Source organism: Melopsittacus undulatus, chromosome 10 (assembly GCF_012275295.1).
Source record: "Melopsittacus undulatus isolate bMelUnd1 chromosome 10, bMelUnd1.mat.Z, whole genome shotgun sequence".
NCBI classification, from domain to species: domain Eukaryota; kingdom Metazoa; phylum Chordata; class Aves; order Psittaciformes; family Psittaculidae; genus Melopsittacus; species Melopsittacus undulatus.
The window spans coordinates 11,874,245-11,894,436 of NC_047536.1; the positions used below are offsets into that span (position 1 = coordinate 11,874,245).

The 20,192-nt window shown below is 40.0% G+C and overlaps 1 protein-coding gene across 2 annotated transcripts in view; it reads right to left on the minus strand.

The window, feature by feature from the left end:
• KDM3B (lysine demethylase 3B) overlaps window positions 1–20,192 on the minus strand; it is a 58,904-nt gene that overhangs the window by 23,459 nt on the left and 15,253 nt on the right. For both annotated transcript variants that reach the window (XM_034066667.1, XM_034066669.1), the window contains exons 2-13: window positions 18,285–18,452; window positions 15,620–15,733; window positions 15,148–15,253; window positions 13,838–13,962; window positions 12,387–12,455; window positions 10,936–11,514; window positions 7,231–8,470; window positions 6,664–6,865; window positions 5,112–5,326; window positions 3,889–4,041; window positions 1,892–1,999; window positions 342–469 (exon numbers count right to left, since the gene is read on the minus strand). In XM_034066667.1, coding sequence (XP_033922558.1) covers window positions 342–469; window positions 1,892–1,999; window positions 3,889–4,041; window positions 5,112–5,326; window positions 6,664–6,865; window positions 7,231–8,470; window positions 10,936–11,514; window positions 12,387–12,455; window positions 13,838–13,962; window positions 15,148–15,253; window positions 15,620–15,733; window positions 18,285–18,452 — 3,207 coding nt within the window. The remainder of the gene's footprint in view (window positions 1–341; window positions 470–1,891; window positions 2,000–3,888; window positions 4,042–5,111; window positions 5,327–6,663; window positions 6,866–7,230; window positions 8,471–10,935; window positions 11,515–12,386; window positions 12,456–13,837; window positions 13,963–15,147; window positions 15,254–15,619; window positions 15,734–18,284; window positions 18,453–20,192) is intronic.

Sequence of the window (20,192 nt, forward strand, 5' to 3'; positions counted from 1 at the left end):
GCACAAAATTCAGGAACCATAACAAAATAAATATAAATAAATATAAAATAAAAGTTGCAAGCTACTTGGTGGTTTGGTTTAAGATGCAGCATCCACATGAATGGCTTCCTACCCAACTTTTACATAAGAGCATTAGCCCAAATATCCACTTGGTAAATAATGTTGCAGCACACATATCCAAAAAATACCCCAGAAGATTTTTGCTAAGCTAAACCACTCAGAATACGTATCGAGAAATTAAAGGTTGGGTTTCATAATGGATTATTCTAAAGGATCTAACATTTTAATAGATCTTAAAAATGTAAATGTCAAACAAGGCATTTCAGGCTCAAATTACATACCTGTGATATTCCATTAGTGACAGCCGGTCTCAACACTGATTTGTTCTGACGGTTAATACACGGACAATTTGCTTTAATACCCCATTTGCCTCGTGCTGCATGAACCATGTCTCCAATATTGTAAAGTGCTGGGAATAAAGTTAAAGTCTTCAGTATTACATGTATAGAAATCTAAACCCAAGACCTTAACTATACAATATATTCAGATGAATGGTTCAGGTTTTTTTTCTTTCCCCAGTATTACTGCTAAGTATCTCTAAGATCACATGCTATAACAAGACACTTGTCCCTGGATAGTGTGGATAACTGTGCTAACACCAGTTTTGTGATGTCACTGAGAGGCTATCAAGCCTGGCAAATCCTACAGATTATCATTTGCTCCTATTATTCTATATAGGGACCAATGATAAGAACAACGAGGCAACTTTGAACCAGAGACTATAGTCTCAGCTAGGCCAGGTCCCACACCTGGACTGGGACAATCCTCAGTATCAATATAGACTGGGGGGATAAATGCATTGAGACCAGCCCTGCAGAAAACAACCTAGGGGTACTGGTGGGTACAGTTGGATGGGAGCCGGCAATGTGCGCTTACAGCCCAGAAAGCCGTGTTGAACCCTGGGCTGCATCAAAAGAAGCATGGCCAGAAGGTCAAAGGGAAGCGATTTTTCCTCTCTAGTCTATTCCACTCTACCCCACCTCGCCTGGAGTCCTGCATCTGTCTAGCTCGGGATGCCCAGTACAAGACAGACATGGACCTGTTCAAGCAGGTCTAGAGCAGATCTACCAAAATGATGAGAGGGCTGGAGCACCTCTCCTGTCAAGAAAAGCTGAGACAGCTGGCATGGTTTGACCTGGAAATAGAAGGCTTGGGGATGACCATACTGTAGCCTTTCAGTATGTAAAGGGGGATCACAAAAGAGACAGAGAGACACTTTTTAGCAGGACCTGTAGTGACAGAAAAGAGGCAGTGGTCTTAAACCAAGAATAGGTTTAGACTGGTCACAAGGAAGACATTTTTTACAATGAGGGTGGTGAGGCTCTGGCCAGAGGAGGGTGCCCAAAGAAGCTGTGGCTGCCCCATCACGGCCAGGCTGGACAAGGCTGGGAGCAAGCTGTCTAGTGGAAGGTGTCCCTGCCCATGGCACGGGGTTGGAACTGGATGAGGTGTAAGGTGTCTTCCAATCAAAACCAGTCTGTGATTCTATTTTCAGGACCAGTTATGCAAACTGTCACGTAAATGGTCAGCATTGACTACTTACTTCTCTCCCCAAATAAAAAATATTGCAAATTAACCAAATTTTCTGATAAAATTAAAGCCAGCTGAGCACAAGAAGTCACAGCCAGCATCAGCAGGGTGTTCACTTTAAATTCACAGCTTGATCTCACTTAATTTATCGTCCCTTGAATCTTTCCACTGTCACAAGTAGAAGACTCCTCTGAATCCATGGTAGGAAAGGTATCAGCCAGAACATCAACCATCTTAATAGTTTTTCCACTTCTGCTTGAGACAAGATTTGGATTTTTTTCTTTCAGGTTTCAAGCATTACCTGTACCAGGAATGATCTGTGTAGGCATAAGATTCTCTGGTTCATGAGACTGACCCTTTGCACATTTCAGCCATGCAAAGACTTCCTCGTCACCAATCTCCTCTGTCTCTAGAATAAAGACACATAAAAAAGTTTTGCACAGAATTCACTAAAAATTTACAATCAGAGTATTTTTGCATCAATATTGGGTTTTGTTGCCTTTCTTTTTGGCAGTTTTTTTTATTCTGTACAGTGCAGAAATTAACCTGTTTAACTCAGAAATAAGCTATAAAATACAGGCCATGAGACCAGGATCTACAGCAACTTCTTTGCCTCTTCAGATTATAAAACTACCATAGTTATTTTTTCTTCATCTCTAGTTGTTTATTTCAGTCAGCTAAAAGCCTTGGCTTCTAGCCTCCATTTTTAAATATCGTACTTTTGCTCTCATTACACTTTCCTAAGTTACAGAGTAATTCTATCTTTTCTTGTCATCACCTCTCAAGCTTTTACAACAAAAAAAATATCTGAAGATCTATTCCAGGAAGAGAAAACTAAAATCTCCTGTCAGCCTACCTACTTACAAAGCTATAAAGTAGAAAATTAGTAGTTTGAAAAGTAGCCTGACCAATTTACAATTCTTCAGATTTTACACCAAGTTCGGTTTACAAATACGTAGCTGCATAAAATACATGTCATTCTCTTCCTTTAAAAAGAAGGCAAGGTGGAAGGATGAGTGTGATAGAATATGAGAAGGATCACATAAAACTTCATTTTGGGGTCCTTTAGACCTGTTATCTCTGTAGGTTGTTTCTACAGTTCAAAGTTCAGAAGCCTCAAAGGATGCAATTGTATTTAATGCCTTGATTCTACATTTTGGTCCACTCTAGAATTTCAGACTTGATTAATAAGACATAATTACAACACAAGAAAACCTATTCTACTCACTTTCAGCTATATCCACTGTACCCTGGTTAACCACATCATAAGACTGTTATGCTCTCTTCTGGAGTATTCTGGCAATAATTTCATAGGCTTCATTATTATACTGGGTCTGGCTTGGATGGAGTTAATTTTATTCATAGCAGCTGCTGCAGTGCTGTTTTAGACTTATGATCAAAACCATGCCAATAACACACTAATGTTTTGAGTGATTTGTTTTGTTGAGCTTCCTGTTTTGTTTTCTTCTTCTATTCCTCCTTTGCTTATTAAACAATTTTTATCTTGACCCACAGGTTTCCTGCTTTTATTCTTCCTTTCCTCTTTCCCAGTCCCAGTGCTATGGGAGTGAGCAAGTGGCTGCATGGTGCTTAGTTGCCTGCTGGGGTTAACCCATAACAGTGATTTTGAAATAGGTGACTTTATAACTCATTAGTGCTCTCTGGCACCTTTATCGTAATGAATAGATAGCAGTACCCACACTTATTAACATCCAATATTTTGCACCTCTGCTCCATATAATAAAGTAACTGTCACTAATAGCCTTACACTTGACTGTCTATTGCCAGTGTCCATGCTATCAAAGCGGTCTCATGACAATAAAAACAAAACACCCCCACAAAAAACTAACCAGGTACTCACTTTTGTAAACAGTGCACCTTTCTTTGTTAGAAATTGAACTTACTGAGCTTTTTCCTGAATTATAACCCTAGTGCACCAAGGAATCAAAAAGACCTTTCTAAATCCTTGTTATAGAAAGGAATTCTCTGCAATGTTTGCTTACTACTTCATCTTGCAATGGTTCCAGTCTGTTAAAATATTACTTAAATTTTTCCTTTATACCCTCTGAGGAAAAGTCAGAACTCTAAGGTAGTCTCAGCAGATAGCCTATGCCTGCTGATGTTATTTTAATAACCAAATTCTGATCAAATCGATAAAACATGAGTATCTGAAGAAATGAAGAATGAAACCACTCACTAACTCTGCCACAAAACCTTCAGCAGCTTCCCAGAAACTATCCCCACTGAAAGCCAGCCAGTTTAAAGACTACAGTGGGGGGAAAAAAGCCCAGCACCCACCGCTACGTGGACGGTTCTTCCTCAGCCGGTAACAGTCCAAGCAGACCCCAAAACCACACTTGCGACAAACCCAATGGATGTTGAAGAGTGTTGTCTCACATACATCACACATCTCCCTCACGCCACGTACTGCTCGCTTCCATGCCACTTTCTCTATAAAGAGAAGGAACAGTAGGAATTACTGCTCTGACATTTTGCATTTCTTCTGCCTAATTTGAGAATATCACAGTAACACTGATAAAGAAACAATTCACAGAAACATGACTAGAGGGCAGAGTATAGAAACACATACTTTGTACATCCAGAGACACATTTTTTGAGTTGCTAGTCTTGCGACACTATTAAAGCACCCATTTCTAAGAGCAGGTAAGGTCAAGTCCCAAAACACACATGCTACAAAGAAATGAAGCACCTTACAGAGATCTGCAGTAGCTGAATTTCAAGGAGCACTTATAGAACTTAGAGCAAAAATATAAAACTGCTGCTAGCTTTTATGAACAAATAATGTGCACTTATAAAACTATGAAGAATGCATAGTTAACTTTACTAATTGGAAGCCTGTCAACTCTCCAGATTCTAAACTGACACATTCACTGAGAAAGGGGAAGCCCTCTCCAAATGGCTGGCCTTGTACATTCCAGAAGCTAACAGGAAAAAAATCAGACAGTCAGAATGACCCCATGCAATAGGCTGCACTAGATACCTTTGGAAAATGTTTTCTAAACCTACTTCCCCTTGTACTGGCAATGCTGGCAACCCGTTGCTCAGCTGAGTCCTTGCAGGGTGAATGCAGGTACTGCTCAATCCCTACAAAATCCTGAGCTTTTATGTGATGACCCCAGAATAAAACAGGATAGGAATATGTAAGAAAAGCTGCTCACTAAAGCACAGCTGGTCAGTTTGATAAGCATTCTGAACTTGTTTCTATTTTCTTAGAAGCATGGGCCAGCCAACTCCTGCATTTATTTATTGAAAAGTAATTTAAGGATGTCTGGGAAAGTTATTGTTAGCTTCCTGGTTAGCACTGATCCAAACGAAAAATCCTAAATGCTGGTCCCACAATAACACACACCCCCAAAAAGGTGAACATAACCTTCTCTTTGGAAGAAAAAGAGAAGCATTTTAACAAAAAAAATTTATTACACTTTCAACTCTATTCCACTGCATTGTACACATATTACACAGAGAAGATGGACAAAAAACACGTCAAAAGCCCAGCTTACGATGTGGCTCCACCATCATCATTGCCTCCTTCTCTGACATAACAAGCTGGCAGAACTGGTCCCCAACATTGGCCAGGATATATTTGGAAGTTTCCAGATCGATCCCCTCTGCAGGGGAGGAAGAAGGAATCCACAGGCTCATGGCATCAGGGTCACTCTGTTGTGGGTTCAAGAAACCCTCTACTCGTAGAATACCTTTCCGGGTAAATATCAGCCTGCAGAAAACAGGACGGAGTAATCGAGAAGCTGCTCAACCACCTTTAACTAACTTATAATGCTATCTGTGTCAGAACATTAACCCAGAAAGGGAGAAAAGGGTTTGAACTAGGTGGTATAATCTGCCAGTACAATTATTATGCAAATCCAAATAACAGAGAATAAGGTATACAAAGGCAATGCCCGCAAAACCACTAGAATGAATCTCCAGGGCCCAGCAAGCTTTGGTGGGAAATTCCACATACAGAAAATGGCTAGAGTTTAGTAAGTCACTTTTCTCTATTGATAGAGATGATAAAATTCAATTTATTTGTGCTCCTGCATGATGCTGATTGTAAAATTGTGCATGGTTCTCATTCTACTCAGGAGAAAGTTATTTCCCACCTTTAGGGAAACCAATATTTCAGTTCTGGCTGGGGCCGCTAGTACTTGACAACTGTTCTAAGAGTATACATTACAAGAGATAAAAATCCTTATTGTACCTATTAATTCTTGCCACTGCTCTCCACAGAGGCAAGTCACTGTTTTACCAGTAGCTGTTGACCCTCCTTGTCTTTGTGTAGTAAAAGGTGCAACAACAAAAGGTGTAAGTTATAGAACCCTGAATGTCTGCTGCCAATATTAAAGGTAACTTTATTTTAGAGTAAAACCAATCTTGTCTTTAACCTCAAAGCTAGATTAATTTTTAACAAGTTTCGGAAGAAAATCAGCTATAATCCTTACTGCACGGGTGGCACTCACTAAAAAATTTACTTCACTATTTACTTGTCCGAAAGTGAACAAACATCTTTTCCAAAAAAGACACCTAGCACTTGCTAGAATAGGCAGTTAAGAAAGATGAAGAAAAGCATAAGAGGTAAATAACTGTAAGACAGGTACAGAAGACAGAAAAAATACAGGCAGTATTCTACTCCTAAAAATCAGTTCTGTTCTCAACAGAACCTAGTCAAACATTAGCCCCATACCAGCAATGTTTTGCTACTTGTGAACTTGTAAAATTCTATATTTGTTCTAAATTCTCTATGGAAGAGGGATACAACAGTTGTTGCACACAAACTGCTACCCAGCAGTAAAATTCCACCCAATAAAGAAAATTCAATTCCCTGAGGCTGGACCTGGAGGCTCACTTAGTACCATACACCTGTATCTTCCAATAGCAACTCTTACCACCCCAGTGAGGGAATTACAGGCAGGTGATACAGGGAACTGCAAGACATTCAAAATCTTCATTATCGTACCCAAGCATATTAAATAAGTAAAACATATTTACTTTGTGCTTGGGCACGGTACAAGCCTGCACACAGACTACATTTGAAGGAAGGAAGGATTTGAGCACCTCCGAAAATGGAAGAAGCGACATGCCACAGTTGAGTCATCTTGCTCTTGCTCCTTGAATTTGCGGTACCGCTCCAGACGGCACTCCCGGCACTTGTGCAGGTGTGGAGCCACATTGATGCAAGAGCCATCCTGAAGAAAAGGCTCACCTGACTGTTTCAGCTTTCTCACCTTGCTCATATCTTTCAGCACAGACTGACCAACTGGTTGAGGCAAAGCAGAAGTAAAAACCCATTAGATAACTGCAACAGCAAAAAGATACTGGCCCAAATAAACATATTTTCAGAAACCTATATGATCACATGCATGAAAACCAATAAGACTGTTCAAGTCTGCAGCATACCGTTCTTTTGTCCTGACAAATAAATGCTTAAACATTTCTCAAAGTGAACATGTTCATTCACATTAAAGAAGTCTTAAGCTTTAGCCTTGTAAACATCCTGTGTGCTGCCTACTGAGCATAAATGAGGTTTATACCTGTGGTTAGTTCACATAGCTCATCACACAGTAGATATCCCTGCATCCCACCTCCTTGTGCTTCCAAGACACCCTGAATTCAAGTCATCACCTTTTAGGGGAGCTGTGCGGGGACGGCCCTTTGGGGCTTGCTTCCCCTTTCCTTTCCCCAGCAGCAATTCAGCATTGCGCTCTGCATTGGGGCCTAGTTTTGCCATCAAGTGGTCAGGGATTCCCTTCATACAAGCCTTGGCCTGCAGTTGGTCTTCAGAATCACTCAGATCTGACAGATCACTGTTGGTACTGGAGTCTGAGTCCTGTTTGGATGTCAAGCTTCGCTCATCTAGAGAGAACCTTTTCACAGCTTCAAAAGGGGCTTTATTCTCCTGTGGAAACTCTGCCTGCAAAGAGAAAAAGCCAGGTGGATGTCTGCCAAACACATTAGAAAAGGTTTTCAGAAGAGGATTGTCCTGCTGGCCAGGCCCAACAGCTGGTTTTTCTTCTGTTGGGCTGGAAGAAAGTGTGGGCATCTCAATAGGCTGTGTCAAGTTGCTGGTTGGTGAGCTGGAACAGCCATTCCCTATAGTGGAAGGGCTCTGAACACCAGCAGCAACTGTTGAACCAGGAGTACTGGAGATCATCTTTGAAGAGTCAGTTGTTATAAACAATGTCTTCTTCTTAGCTAGGGAGGAGTCTGCAGAGGTGAGTGATTCCAGCCAGCCAGAAGTGGCCTTATGACCCACAGGTGTAGAGGGAATAGACACCCCTGTCTGAGATGAAGATGCAAAGCCACTGAAAGGACTAAGTTCTGCTTTCTCAGCGAATGCCAGGAAAGGGTTTGAGGGTTCCTCTCTTGATAGCTTTGGGGGCTGTAAAAACAGGTTTTCATGACTATCTGGGGGACGAGTATTCAACACACTTCGTGAAAAGGCTGGAGTAAGTGTAGGCATAGACTCCACAGGCAGCTTCCGCTCCACAGAACCGCCAGACTGGGTTCCTGGTTTAGTGTCCGCTGAAAGAATTTTGCCTTTACAGATGCCAGCACCCACACTCTCTGTACACTGCTTGAATGAGTCCCGACTAGAGGCATCTTCAGTCAAGCTCTCTGAAATGACCGTAAAGTAGTTACTGGAAGGTAGATTTTGGGACATGCACTGAAAAAACAAGTTCTTGGATAGATCAGAATCTTTCTGAGCCTCTTGTCCAGTACTAGAGCCAAAAGGAAATCCAGAAGGCTTGCTTTCTGTAGTCACCACTCCATTTGATTGGCTCCTTCCACCCCCAAATATCAAGGACTGGGAAGCACTTGGGACTCCAAATCCAGAAGAAGCCAAAAGTGAATTCTGGGAATTCTGAAACAAAATAAGCATTAGCTTCTGAAAGGATTCTTGCTTGATTCAGCAATACTTCACTTCATCTACCTGTAGAATTAGTAGAATTATTTACAGTGAAGAAACTTCTTTAAGGATTCTGCTAGCCTAATTGGTCCTACCCATAAGCTATTGAAACTAATGACCTAACAATGTCCACTACATATCTAAGGCATATGGAAAAAATGAACACTTAATATCTTACCATGCTTTGGAACAAAAGTGAAACACAAGACAAGGTTAACTAATTCACAGAAAAGTCACTTAAAAAAGTTACTTGAACTACTAATTGTTTTCATTCAAATCAGCAAGAATGAAATTTTAACTGAAACTTTAATTGAAACTGCAATTAAAAATTGAGACTGTTTTTAATTGAAACTCATCTTTCACCCTCACCTAAAATCATCCTGATAAGGTTCTCCTACCTAACCAGCACCCTCGAAATAATTAACTTTGTTTGTAAAGTTAATTCCACAAAGAAGCAGTTAGTGAACAAACTGTTCCTGGTCACAGTAAGTTACATTTCCCAACAGGTAGACAGATGCCTATGATGTGTTGCCTTCCAGGGATTACTCAGTAGAGGTTAGGCCCAAAGAGCTTAATTTTTATGATCTTCCAATACTGGAAAGTTGTCAGATTTTTAGTAGACTCATAACTGTGATATGGAATACTTACTTGCTCTCTTCTCACAATTTATACTTACTCAGATTTTCCAATCCTCACAGTCCTACTGTAACCAATTATATTCTGCAACTAACTCATTGGTTCTATCCCTTTTCTTTGAGTTTCCATGTAGAAACCTTCTCATGAGGAATACTCATGATTAATACACTATTCCAAGGCCATGTTAAATACAACCACAGCCTCTGTGCAACACATCCTACTGGTAATTAGTGTCACTGCACACCTACTACACCACAAACTAATGTTTAGCTTGTTTCTTGGTATCAACCTCCAGCTGTGACAACTTTAATAACCTATTCACGTCCCCCATGACAGTTTTTCCAGATATTCAAATTTCAGGTATCTCCTTTTAGAATCAAAGAGATTTTCATAAGCTGAGTTCCAACAGTTTTATAAGTGCAAGCTTATGAAGTAATTTCAAGGACAAAACCACTAAGATGAAGCAGACAGTCTAAAGCAGCAACACGTGTGAACTATCTGCAACACTCCTACTGATTTATACCAGGTTCCCTCAAGGAAAATACAGTTTGAAATGGATTAGTGATCTGCCTGCAAATTCTGAAGCCAAATTATTTAGCAATGATGTAAACCAAATGATTTGGGGTTGTGGAGAGGGAGGGAAGATGCGGTACCAAATTCTCAGTGCAACTCAAGTTCTCCCTTACTACCGCTGAGGACAGATACAATTTTGACTGTTTACCTGCACAATTTGTAGTTGCTCCCAAGTCTGAACTTGTTTTTTTTTTCACAGGGGGTGGTGGGATGGAGGGGAGCAGGCTACAGTATAACAATGTCATTAGGTAACACTCCAGTCTTCTACAATTCTGTTTCTCTGTTACACCTTACCAGCTAGGAATCTTTATCTCAAGGTAAACATCTCATCTTTCCCCCCTTCCATTAGCTAATACAAAAGACAAGGATGAAAGTAATCCATTTAACCCTCTGGCAACCACCTTGGACTCCCTAACATACCTCCCATTTTTCTTAACTTTTTTTATACAGTAGACTACAGGTTACTTCATTTTTGCTATACTTACTGAGGTTTTGGTTTTCTTTTGTTTTGATGAAGGCTTCATTTGGTTACTTAAAAAGTCTTCTAGTTTGTTTTTAACACTGTTTTTCCCTTCTACTTTCTCACTTCTTCCCCTAAATACAAAGACGTAACTAAAAAGTCTTCACGCCGCTTCCAGACTGAGTTCTTCATTAACATTTATTCTAATGGTACCTATCTCAAATGTTTTAACTATTTCTTTGTTTCCAGAGATAGTATATGATGAGACTGGCAATTTTCTACTACAGAGATATCACAGCTGCAACAGACAAGTTAGACACCTGTAAAAGGTCCTCTAAATGTAGTCACATTATTTTTCTGGTTTTGAGGTGCTTTTTTGTTTTGTTAAACTCAAACATTCAACTTGGTGAACGTTCTCATGCATATTTATTTCTGTGAAGGCAAGAGATGCTATGTAGGTTATTTTCCACATGACACAACAGTGATTAAAGTGACTTTAAGGCTGCGTTTCTCAGATTAATGTTGAATAAGGGCAAGAGCGCTAAAAAGTTGTTTCTTACAATGCCAAATATCTTAATTTTGAATTCTTTCTTAGATCAGATAACAAGCTTCCTTTGGGAGGGAAGAGATTCACCAGAGAAAAGCAGTTTCCTCAATTCCACAGACACACTTTGTAACAGGAATGTGCTGCAGAACACCTGTTGCAGATATATATGTCTTTCTTGAATATGCTGGATCATGAGCTACTCACCTCTCCCTGGGCTTGTGATCGGCCTGTTTTCAGTTTCTCCTGCCCAGTAACAGGTGGCAAACTGGTATCAGAGATTCTCACAGTTGTTGGCGTCAAAGCAGCTGTAGTACCTGCAGTTGCAGAAGTCACTGTGCTTTGGCCAACCTGTTCCAGTGATTTTCCTGCCTCTTTACATCCAGATCCAACTAGCAAAGCTTGTCCAGCCACAGAGGAAAATGGAGTGAAGGGCAATGGTGTGTCACCACCAACTGGCTCATCCTGGACTACTAGTGTTCGGCCATTCTCTTTGGTGTAAGTGGCAAAGCGAATATTGCGATTAATCTGCGGAATGAATGAAGGCAACTGCTTGGCCCTTGGATCCAGTCCTGTTTCGCTACTGGAGCCTCCTTTCCAAGGACCTCTGCTTGCCTCACCTCCATCACTACCACTGCTATCCACCTCACCCCTCTCCTTTAGCTTCTTTGTTGCAGGATCACACCCAGAATCTGAAGCATTTTTCCTCCTCCGTCCATCCTTTCCCTCCAGACTTTCTTTCTTCTTTTTCCCTTTAGATGATTTAGCTGCTTTTAGGCCCCCTCCCTATAACAGACAACATCATGCAATTGCTGAACAGAACAATCAGGACACCTATTCAAAGAACATTTTTCCATTAGAATACATTACACTGCTCTTAAGCTTAGAACACTTATTCACAAATTGAGACTTCTAAGGAAAGATACCATGTGAACACAGAACACAAGCATAAATGCAGTCTTGTCTTTTTTGTACTAAAACAGGATCTTCACAATGAGATTTGTAGCTGAGCTGCTTTGCTGTAGCATGTACCACATCATGGCAGATTCTGGGAAACGTGCAACATGGCCATCCTCCAACACAGAAAAGCTATCTGCACAGTAATTTTTTCTATAAGTGCAATCCCCATCTGAAGTGCATACCTTCTGTCCACTACGCAAAACCTACAATATTTAACTACAGGAGATAGCTTGCCCTTAGCCTAGGTTAAAACAGAGATTCAAATGTCATCATGGCACCTCTCAACTGAAGCAATGAAATGCTTGTCACAAGCACACAAGCCTGCTTCAGAAAAGCCAGATGGCAATTTTAAACAACGGTCTGTGAAGAAGTAGAGTGATTCCATTAGAAAAAGGCAGAGAGCATAGAGACATTTTTTATCAGAGCACTTCCCCTTAAAATGGAGCCATGATTATTAAAACAACCACTGCTCCCCCAAGACCCATGGTTGAAATTAGTGAAACAGGCCTGAACAAAAAAAGACTGTCTGAAGAATCCTTTAAAGAACCTCAGAGTGGTCATTAAAATTTTCGTTTGCCAATGACATTATCAAAAGCGCACAGTGAACACAGCATCAGTTTTCAGTTGCTTCCATGCTTTCTATCTAAACTTTTATCAAGTTTCACACTGTAAATACAAGACCTGAACTGCTGCCGTACCTCACTTTGAGAAGTATTATCCATCACCACATGAACCAGTCGAGGATCCACTGACTTAACTTCACCACTCTAATTTTCATGCAGATTGATATTGAGGAGGTAGAAGGAAAAAAAAAGAGGTTAGTTTTTAATTCAGAATATAAAGTATCAACACAGGAGACCTTAAATGCAGGGTTACTTTGCAGCTCTTCTCCCATTTGTCTTTTACTTCTGTCACACTTCCTTAGTAATAATACAGGCTTCCAGTTTATCTTCTATCCTTTTGCTCATTCAGACTTGATTCCTACTACTTTTTCCTTGTAAATTTGTTCTACTGAGCATCTCTAATGCATTCACTGCATTAAGCACACCTGTTCTTAAATTTGGTTTAGTATTGTTCTAGCCTTCTGCACACACACTCTGTTACTCAGCTGCTCAGGCTACTGGAAGCACATCAATTTATGCTATCTATCTTTATCAGCTTCTCCCCAAAAGGAGCAATGAATACCTTATCTAATTGTGCCTGGAGGTTACCTTTTTATTTCACAGTAGATGTGAATTAAGTTGGGTGCTTCCTGGCATGTATTTGCTGAAATCACATCCTCCACAATTTCAGTGCCTCTCCAAAGCACTATACACATTTATGGTACATGGTAAGCTTTTTTCCTGTGCAACAGCAATAGATCTCAGCATGCAGGAGTACTGCATGTATACACAGGACTTACTGGACATGTTCAGTGCACTCATTCTGCACATATATTTTACTGCATGAAGCAAAGGCTATGAGGGTGGGTGGCACAGGCATGGGACCCCAAAAAACCTGAGAAGAGTGTTACTGCTACAGTAATTTACACACAGCACCACAGACTTCTTCCTAGCTGCTCCTGAAAAATGAAGCCATTGGAAGCAGGCTGCTGGTAGGACTGAACTACCTGTCACACCACACAGTAGCACACAATACAAACCAGCTAACTCTGGCACTGCACAGATTAGGTTTACTGATAGGAATAGGGCAAAAGTAAACAGCCTAAGCTAAAATAAACCAATCATTTTTATTTAGACTAAGATTTCACCTTTTATGCTGCACTTGTTTCAAACCACTTGTACAGCCTACCAGACAGAACCTGAGAGAAGGCACAAGAAGACAACAGCATAATAGAGCCAGGAGGTAGCTCTGTACATCAGCATTCTCTCCCATACAGAAAGCCACTTCTGACATTTTTTTCATATAGTGCTCATTTCTAAAGAAATTCTTGCATCTTCTTGTATAGCAGTGGGTGGTGTATCATCAGTTATTGTGGAAAGTCACCACAATAGAAGAAAAATAATTCTGTGAGTAATAACATGGATAATTACTCAGTTTAAAACAAATAACAAAGAGCCAAAGTGCAAGCTTTGAGATGCTGTCATTCTCTTTGAGCTATTGAAGTCTGGTATTTCAGAAACACCAAAGCACTGCTTCATGCTTTTACCTCAGTCACAGACACCTCCATAAGACGAGTTATTGGATCTTGATGGCTCACAACACCACAGAGCCAGCTATTTTCATCCTCTGGTTGGTAAACCTTAACTCTTTGGCCTTGGACACTGTAAGGACCTGGAAAAAGAAGGACTCTAAGTGGAATTTTCCAGACAAGCTTTGTGTCATATTAGTTAGAAGTCATACAATCAAAAACAAAAAGTTCTGCACACACAATTAGGGCTGGAAGGGTCATCTTTCAGGTGGAAAGAAATTAAAACACTAGGGCTTCTGCTGCAAATCCTGCATAAGCCAAGCATTCTATTGTAAAATATCAGTGAACACTCAAAGCTAGAGACAAAATACAGCTTACAAATTAAAAAAAAAGGCAAAAAAAAGCAGCAAAATAAACTCACTCCTTTGACAAAAGCAAAGGAGACAGGGGCTCCCTGCTAACTAACCCCTTTGCTTTCTAAACTACAGGTCAGTAATTATGAAACATCAATCCAGTGGACTGTCACAACATTCTGACTCTGTTCAGATACATGAAATCCCAGTACAAACTGCATGCAGTTCAGAACAGAAACACATCATTTGTAACAGTGAAAAATTTAATATAATTGCACAAATACGTTATGTCTATACACCAAACAATCTTAGTTCTCTGACACAGGTAACAGATTATCTACAGAAGGGTTTCCTCTGACCCTGCCCTCACTCTTCACATCAGCATACAGACCTTTCCTCCTACCCTAAATCCAGACAAAAACACCTTTATTGATGTTAGGTCATCAAAAATACACATGCTCAAAAAGCCTGTATCTGATGCAACCAGAACCAGGCACTTCAGAAGGTTCCAAACTGGAAAATTCTGAAGCTACTTACTCATGTAAGAAGTATTGACCTCATAATATTTTCATCAGCAAACATTTAACCAAAAGGCACCAAATCCCCATTAAGGATTACATCATCCTCCCACTGTAATACAGTGGCCTATCTCTAGGGTGGCCACCTGGCCCCATGAACCCAAACTCTGGATAGAAAATCATTTTAGCACTTGAAGACCCCAATCTGACAAAAGCTACCATCAAGCTTAACCCTAATATAAAATCCAGACAACAGTTAAGATATTAACTCTACACTGAGCACCTGTATCTGTCACAAAATAATGCTTGTTTGTAAAGAACTTTCAAAACAATACAGAAAATTGACCTTCCAAATCAAACAGTAAAAAATTCTATCACTAATTCTCCTTCACAAATTCCAGCAGGGTCTAACTGTTCCACAACAAAGCAGCTCTGAGACAGAAAAATACAGTCTCACCTCTACTAAATATCTCTTGAAGCTTCTGGTCACTGATCAATGCATTGACAGATTCTCTTAGTGAAGACTGTTCCTGCAGAATCCGATTTTGACTCTCTGTTCCCATCTGCCAAGAACAAACGGTTTTAACATAAAAGTATAGTCTTTTAAGGCAATAGACTCATCAGTTTTTAAGGGACAGCTCTCGGAAACAGACAAACAAAAAAGTAAACTAAGGAAAGCACAGCTGAACATGCCAGGAGGACAAAATGCATTAGCTATGCAAAAGCTGTTGCAAAACTTTCATTGCAATTATCAGTTACACTATGCTTGACAGCTAGCTCTCCCACTGACGAATACAGAGAGGAACTAGGACTTTTCAAATGCAGATGGAGGTTAGTATAAGCATCTGTAAAAGCAGGGGAAAAAATAAATTAATCTGACAAGCACAGCAAAGTTAAATTTGCACTTTAACTGAACACAGTTCAAATACCTGAAATAACCGTAATCCACTGGCATCAGATAGGAAACGTAAATGTCTGTCCAGAAGAAACTCTACTGGGACCACAGAGCCTAAGCCCAGCTTATCTACTAGAGGAGTGAAGGTCTGTGATGGACAACAAAAAACAAAGGTTATAAAAATGACTAAGCACACATATAGGCCAACAATAGCTGTTTTTACATGCTATTTAAGTATGACAAGGAAGAAGTTTAATTTCTCAACTTGCACCATTTACCTGACTTTTAGTGCAAATTATTACTTTATTGTCAGTAATTTTTGCAAATGCGGCATATCACAAGAAGGAATTATATAAAATTGGCTCCACTTCTTCATTAGAAATGAAAGCATAACTGAAAACACCTTCCATGCTATTGTTTTTTTCAGCGGTAAACACCTTCTGATACTCAGGTTAAAAAAAAGCCCAAAACCCCAAAAATCAAAAAGAAAAAACTAACCAAGCTTTGGTTAATGGTTCAAACTATCCTACATTTTTGGGGTACAGCCTCCTGAAAGGAGCAGTTTTATTCCTGTACAGAAGTCAGGTGTAAGTAATTTACAGGCATACAATTAAAGGGGAGCTTTTTGTTTGCTCATGCTTTGTGCAAAACTAAAGTTCATAACAGGTGTACTAATGGTATTCAAGCTGCAGGACAAATCAAAAAACACCTAGTTGAATCATAACAATAACCTTATAATGTAACTTGGTGATGGCAGAGAAAGTTGCCAACAATCAGGGTCTCTGAAAAGTGTTCTGTCTCACACCCACACTTAACTGATTTTAACACACAAGTAGTCACAACAGTGTCCCCTTAACAGCCCTCATCAAGTTTGTCCACACTCTGTTCTCCTGTACATAACCTTACAAATGTATTTTCTCAGTTTATGCAATTATTTCCTAAATAAAAGTGAACAGGGCTACCAGCAAAAGAGAAGTAAGGATGAACTCACATTCGTAAGTGATAGATCTCAAAAAAACAAAACCCAACCAACCACAACAACAAAACCACACTACCATAAAAACCCATGCAAAATCACCACCACTACACTCCAGTCTACCATAAAAACCCAAGCAAAACCACTACACCACACTTGAGTCCACACCCCAAACCATACACTTTGTAATGCTAAGTAGCTGGCTTCCCAGAGTTGTTTATACATACCTACTCTGGTCCTCTGGCTAACTCCAGTCTATATCCCCATGCAGTTATGCAGGTAGGCCTCTAGTACTTAGTGAACTGAGAAGCTTTAATGCTTATGGGGCTATCCATAGCACAGGGGATAGAAAAATTTCTTCAGCAAGTCCACAGATCTAACTTGAGTTACAGTGGAAATATTCTGGGATCATAGTGGACTCATATTTGCTTCTAACAGTCTTCTAACAGGTTCTGACACATCTCATCACACAATTAATGTGTGGACTATGGTTAACACCCCCAAATCACTCAGATAAAGATACTTGGGAATCATCTGAAATAAACTGATCCTGTATAAACACAGTTTCCCCAGATAAAATTAAACTGGACTTCAATCTCGGAAACAAGTTGCAAATACACCAAAAGAAAACTCCACCTATGGAACAAGCACTATGTACAGAATTTCTGTTGTAAAGGCTTGGTTTTCTTCTGTCTTAAGACAAATACAATAAAAAAACCCTGAGAGAAAGACATGGTGCTGAACTAGTTGCTTTGAGCCCAAGTGTCCATTTAAAACATTAAATTCAAATTCCACCAAGCCATAAAGTCCTTGACTAGAAAAAACATTTCAACGTGTCCATGCACAAGGTGTAGTATTAAAGAGCAGAGTCAGATCCTAAGCAGTCCAATGACTGCAGAAGAAACAAAAGGGCAAAATAATAAAAATTAGACAGCATGAAAACAAGGGTAGTATTCTCACATCTAATGATATTTCCTCTTCAGAAGACACCAAGAGAAAAAAGGATGTAAGAAATGCCCTTCACTATACACCACTCACCAGGATGTTTCCAGAATGGGTGTACTCAGATATGCCAGCTAAAACATACTGGTTTTGTTCTCAAGCGTCATGACATATATCTGCCATGTAAGCAACAATATGGATAATCACCTCAAAAACCAGGAGAAAATTTTGCATATCAAGTTAGTTAATGCTGACAATAACAGTTCAATAATCTTTTTCAGTTTAGATGAGGAGTGGCAAACTTCTGGGTCAGACAAAGCCCACGGTCTATTCACCCCCTTAAAATGCCTTCAGGAATGCCTATTAGAATTATGCAGCAACCTTTCTCATACAGAGCTCTAGAGAAACTATAGAAATCAAAAGACTTTGATTTTTTTTTCTGAATTGTGAGAATATCTCACAATTCAGAAAAGCCTAAAATAGGGAAAAAAACAATATTTTTAGATACATAGCACATTTCTTCAGAGCCCCACTGGTAAACAGTATCTCATTTCTGTGAGGTAACAGCTTTCAGTTACTGGGGCAGGAACTGGAAGCATGCTGCCTCACTTATAGTATCTTCAGAAAGGTATACTTCTCAGTCAACTGCTCTCCTATTTCCCATTTTAAAAAAATCAATCCCCAAGCAATTTCTGGTATCTCCAAACTGGTGTTCTGCACAACATCCAACCGTGTGTTTCATAGTAGAGTGAAGATATGAGGGTTTTGGCCAAATACTCACTAGTGCAGGCCACTGTGCCAGTGAGACACGAGTCCCCTGAAGCATAACTGGATCATTTCGAGGAGCCCAAACCAATGATCCTTCCAGCAACAGCACTATAACTTCTTCAGCATGGACTTTCACCCAGGCATGTTGCTTCCAGTTACAGCCATCAAATTCCACAAAGATCTGATAAAAAAATAAAAATAAATAAATAAATAAATAAAAACTATAAGGGCATTTCAGCTCTTTTCAGACACCAACTAGAACCTACAATCCTTATAGATGAGGAGACAGCAGCTTTAGTCAAAGAACCAGTACAAGTATTGTAATGGTAATATTGAGAACATCACATCTACATAACTACCAATCATGAAAAAAGAAACGGGAATCAAATTCACAGTAATTACTGACCTATGAAAAATTATTTATCCCAAACATGCATCACTGGCTTCAACTGCTGCATTTTCCCCTACAAAATTAAGTATGTGAAAATTGTTCATCCCAAAATACAGCTGATGCCTCAATACAAGCCTTTTCACATTAGGGTACTATGGAGAATTTAGACGCTCTTATTTCAACAGATGACCTGTATCAGCATAGTTAACTGACATTCACAGAATTAAATGATTCAGCCTGGAAAGTTTACGTTGCCTTGTACACTATTAAACTCACTGAACCAAATGCAAATATTTTGGATGGCATGAGATTACCCAGAAACACCTACTCACTAGATTTTTTACTACCTTATCTACAAATGTGACAATACAATTCACACTGCAAGTCTAAATCACTACTCTGAGATATCATCCTCATTTTTTCTATCACAAAGGACAAATGTTAAAGCCCTAGGAAATTACATAGTAAGAATGCTAGGACCAGGAATGCAGATTAGTCTCATTCCACATCCTGACTAGAGCTAGTAAGTGTTAAGGCAGTTGCATTCCAATCTTTCACCTCCAGAACTAACTACACAAACATAATCAAGTATGTCAGGTAAACAGCAAGAAATTTCTGATTAGTTAAGAAACACGTTAGGCTCTGAGAGAGTCAAATCAGAGTTTTGGAATAATTACAAGATCACTAGGGATAACAGGGCCCTAACCAAAGACAGCTCGCTCTTTGCTTTACCAGTAATCCCTATTAAAAGAGGTATTAGAGACCATTCATACACTCCCCTTTCACACACCAGACTCAAAAGCTCAAACTCCAAGGACAGAGGGAGAGAACATGAAGCAAATCTCCCAATGAATTCTTGAACTCAATTACTGCTTACGCTGCCCTACAGAGAAAGAAGACTGGACCTTTCAAGATATTCTTCCTTCTATTCAACTGTCCTGGTTTGAGCAGTAGCAGTCATTTTTCTCCTTCTTGGTAGCTGGTGCAGTGCTGTGTTTTGACTTTCGGGCTGGGAACGGTTACTGATAGCAAGTATGTTTTGAGTTACTGCTCAGATGTTTGGTTTGTCCAAGGCCTTTTCTGAGCTCATGCTCTGCCAGGGAGGAGGGGAAGCTGGGAGGAAGCAGAGACAGGACACCTGACCCAGGCTAGCCAAAGAGGTATTCCATACCATAGCACATCATACCCAGGATGTAACCGGGAGAGACCCAGAAGGGCTGGAGCTCTGGGGGATGGAGGAGGTATCGCACGGTGCTCGGTCAGGCAGGGTGGGGTGAGTTATGGGTCAGTGGCTGGTGAGGTGTTGTATTCTCTTCACTTGTTATTGGCTTTATCATCATTATTTGTAGTAGTAATGACAGTAGTGATTTCTGTTGTGCCTTAGCTACTAAACTGTGCTTATCTCAACCCGTGGGGGCTACATTGCTTGGATTCTCCTTCCTAACTCTCCAGGAGTCGGAGGAGCGAAGGGGAGGAGTGAATGAACGAGCTGTGTGTGGACTTGATTTAAACCACGACAGTTCTTTTTGG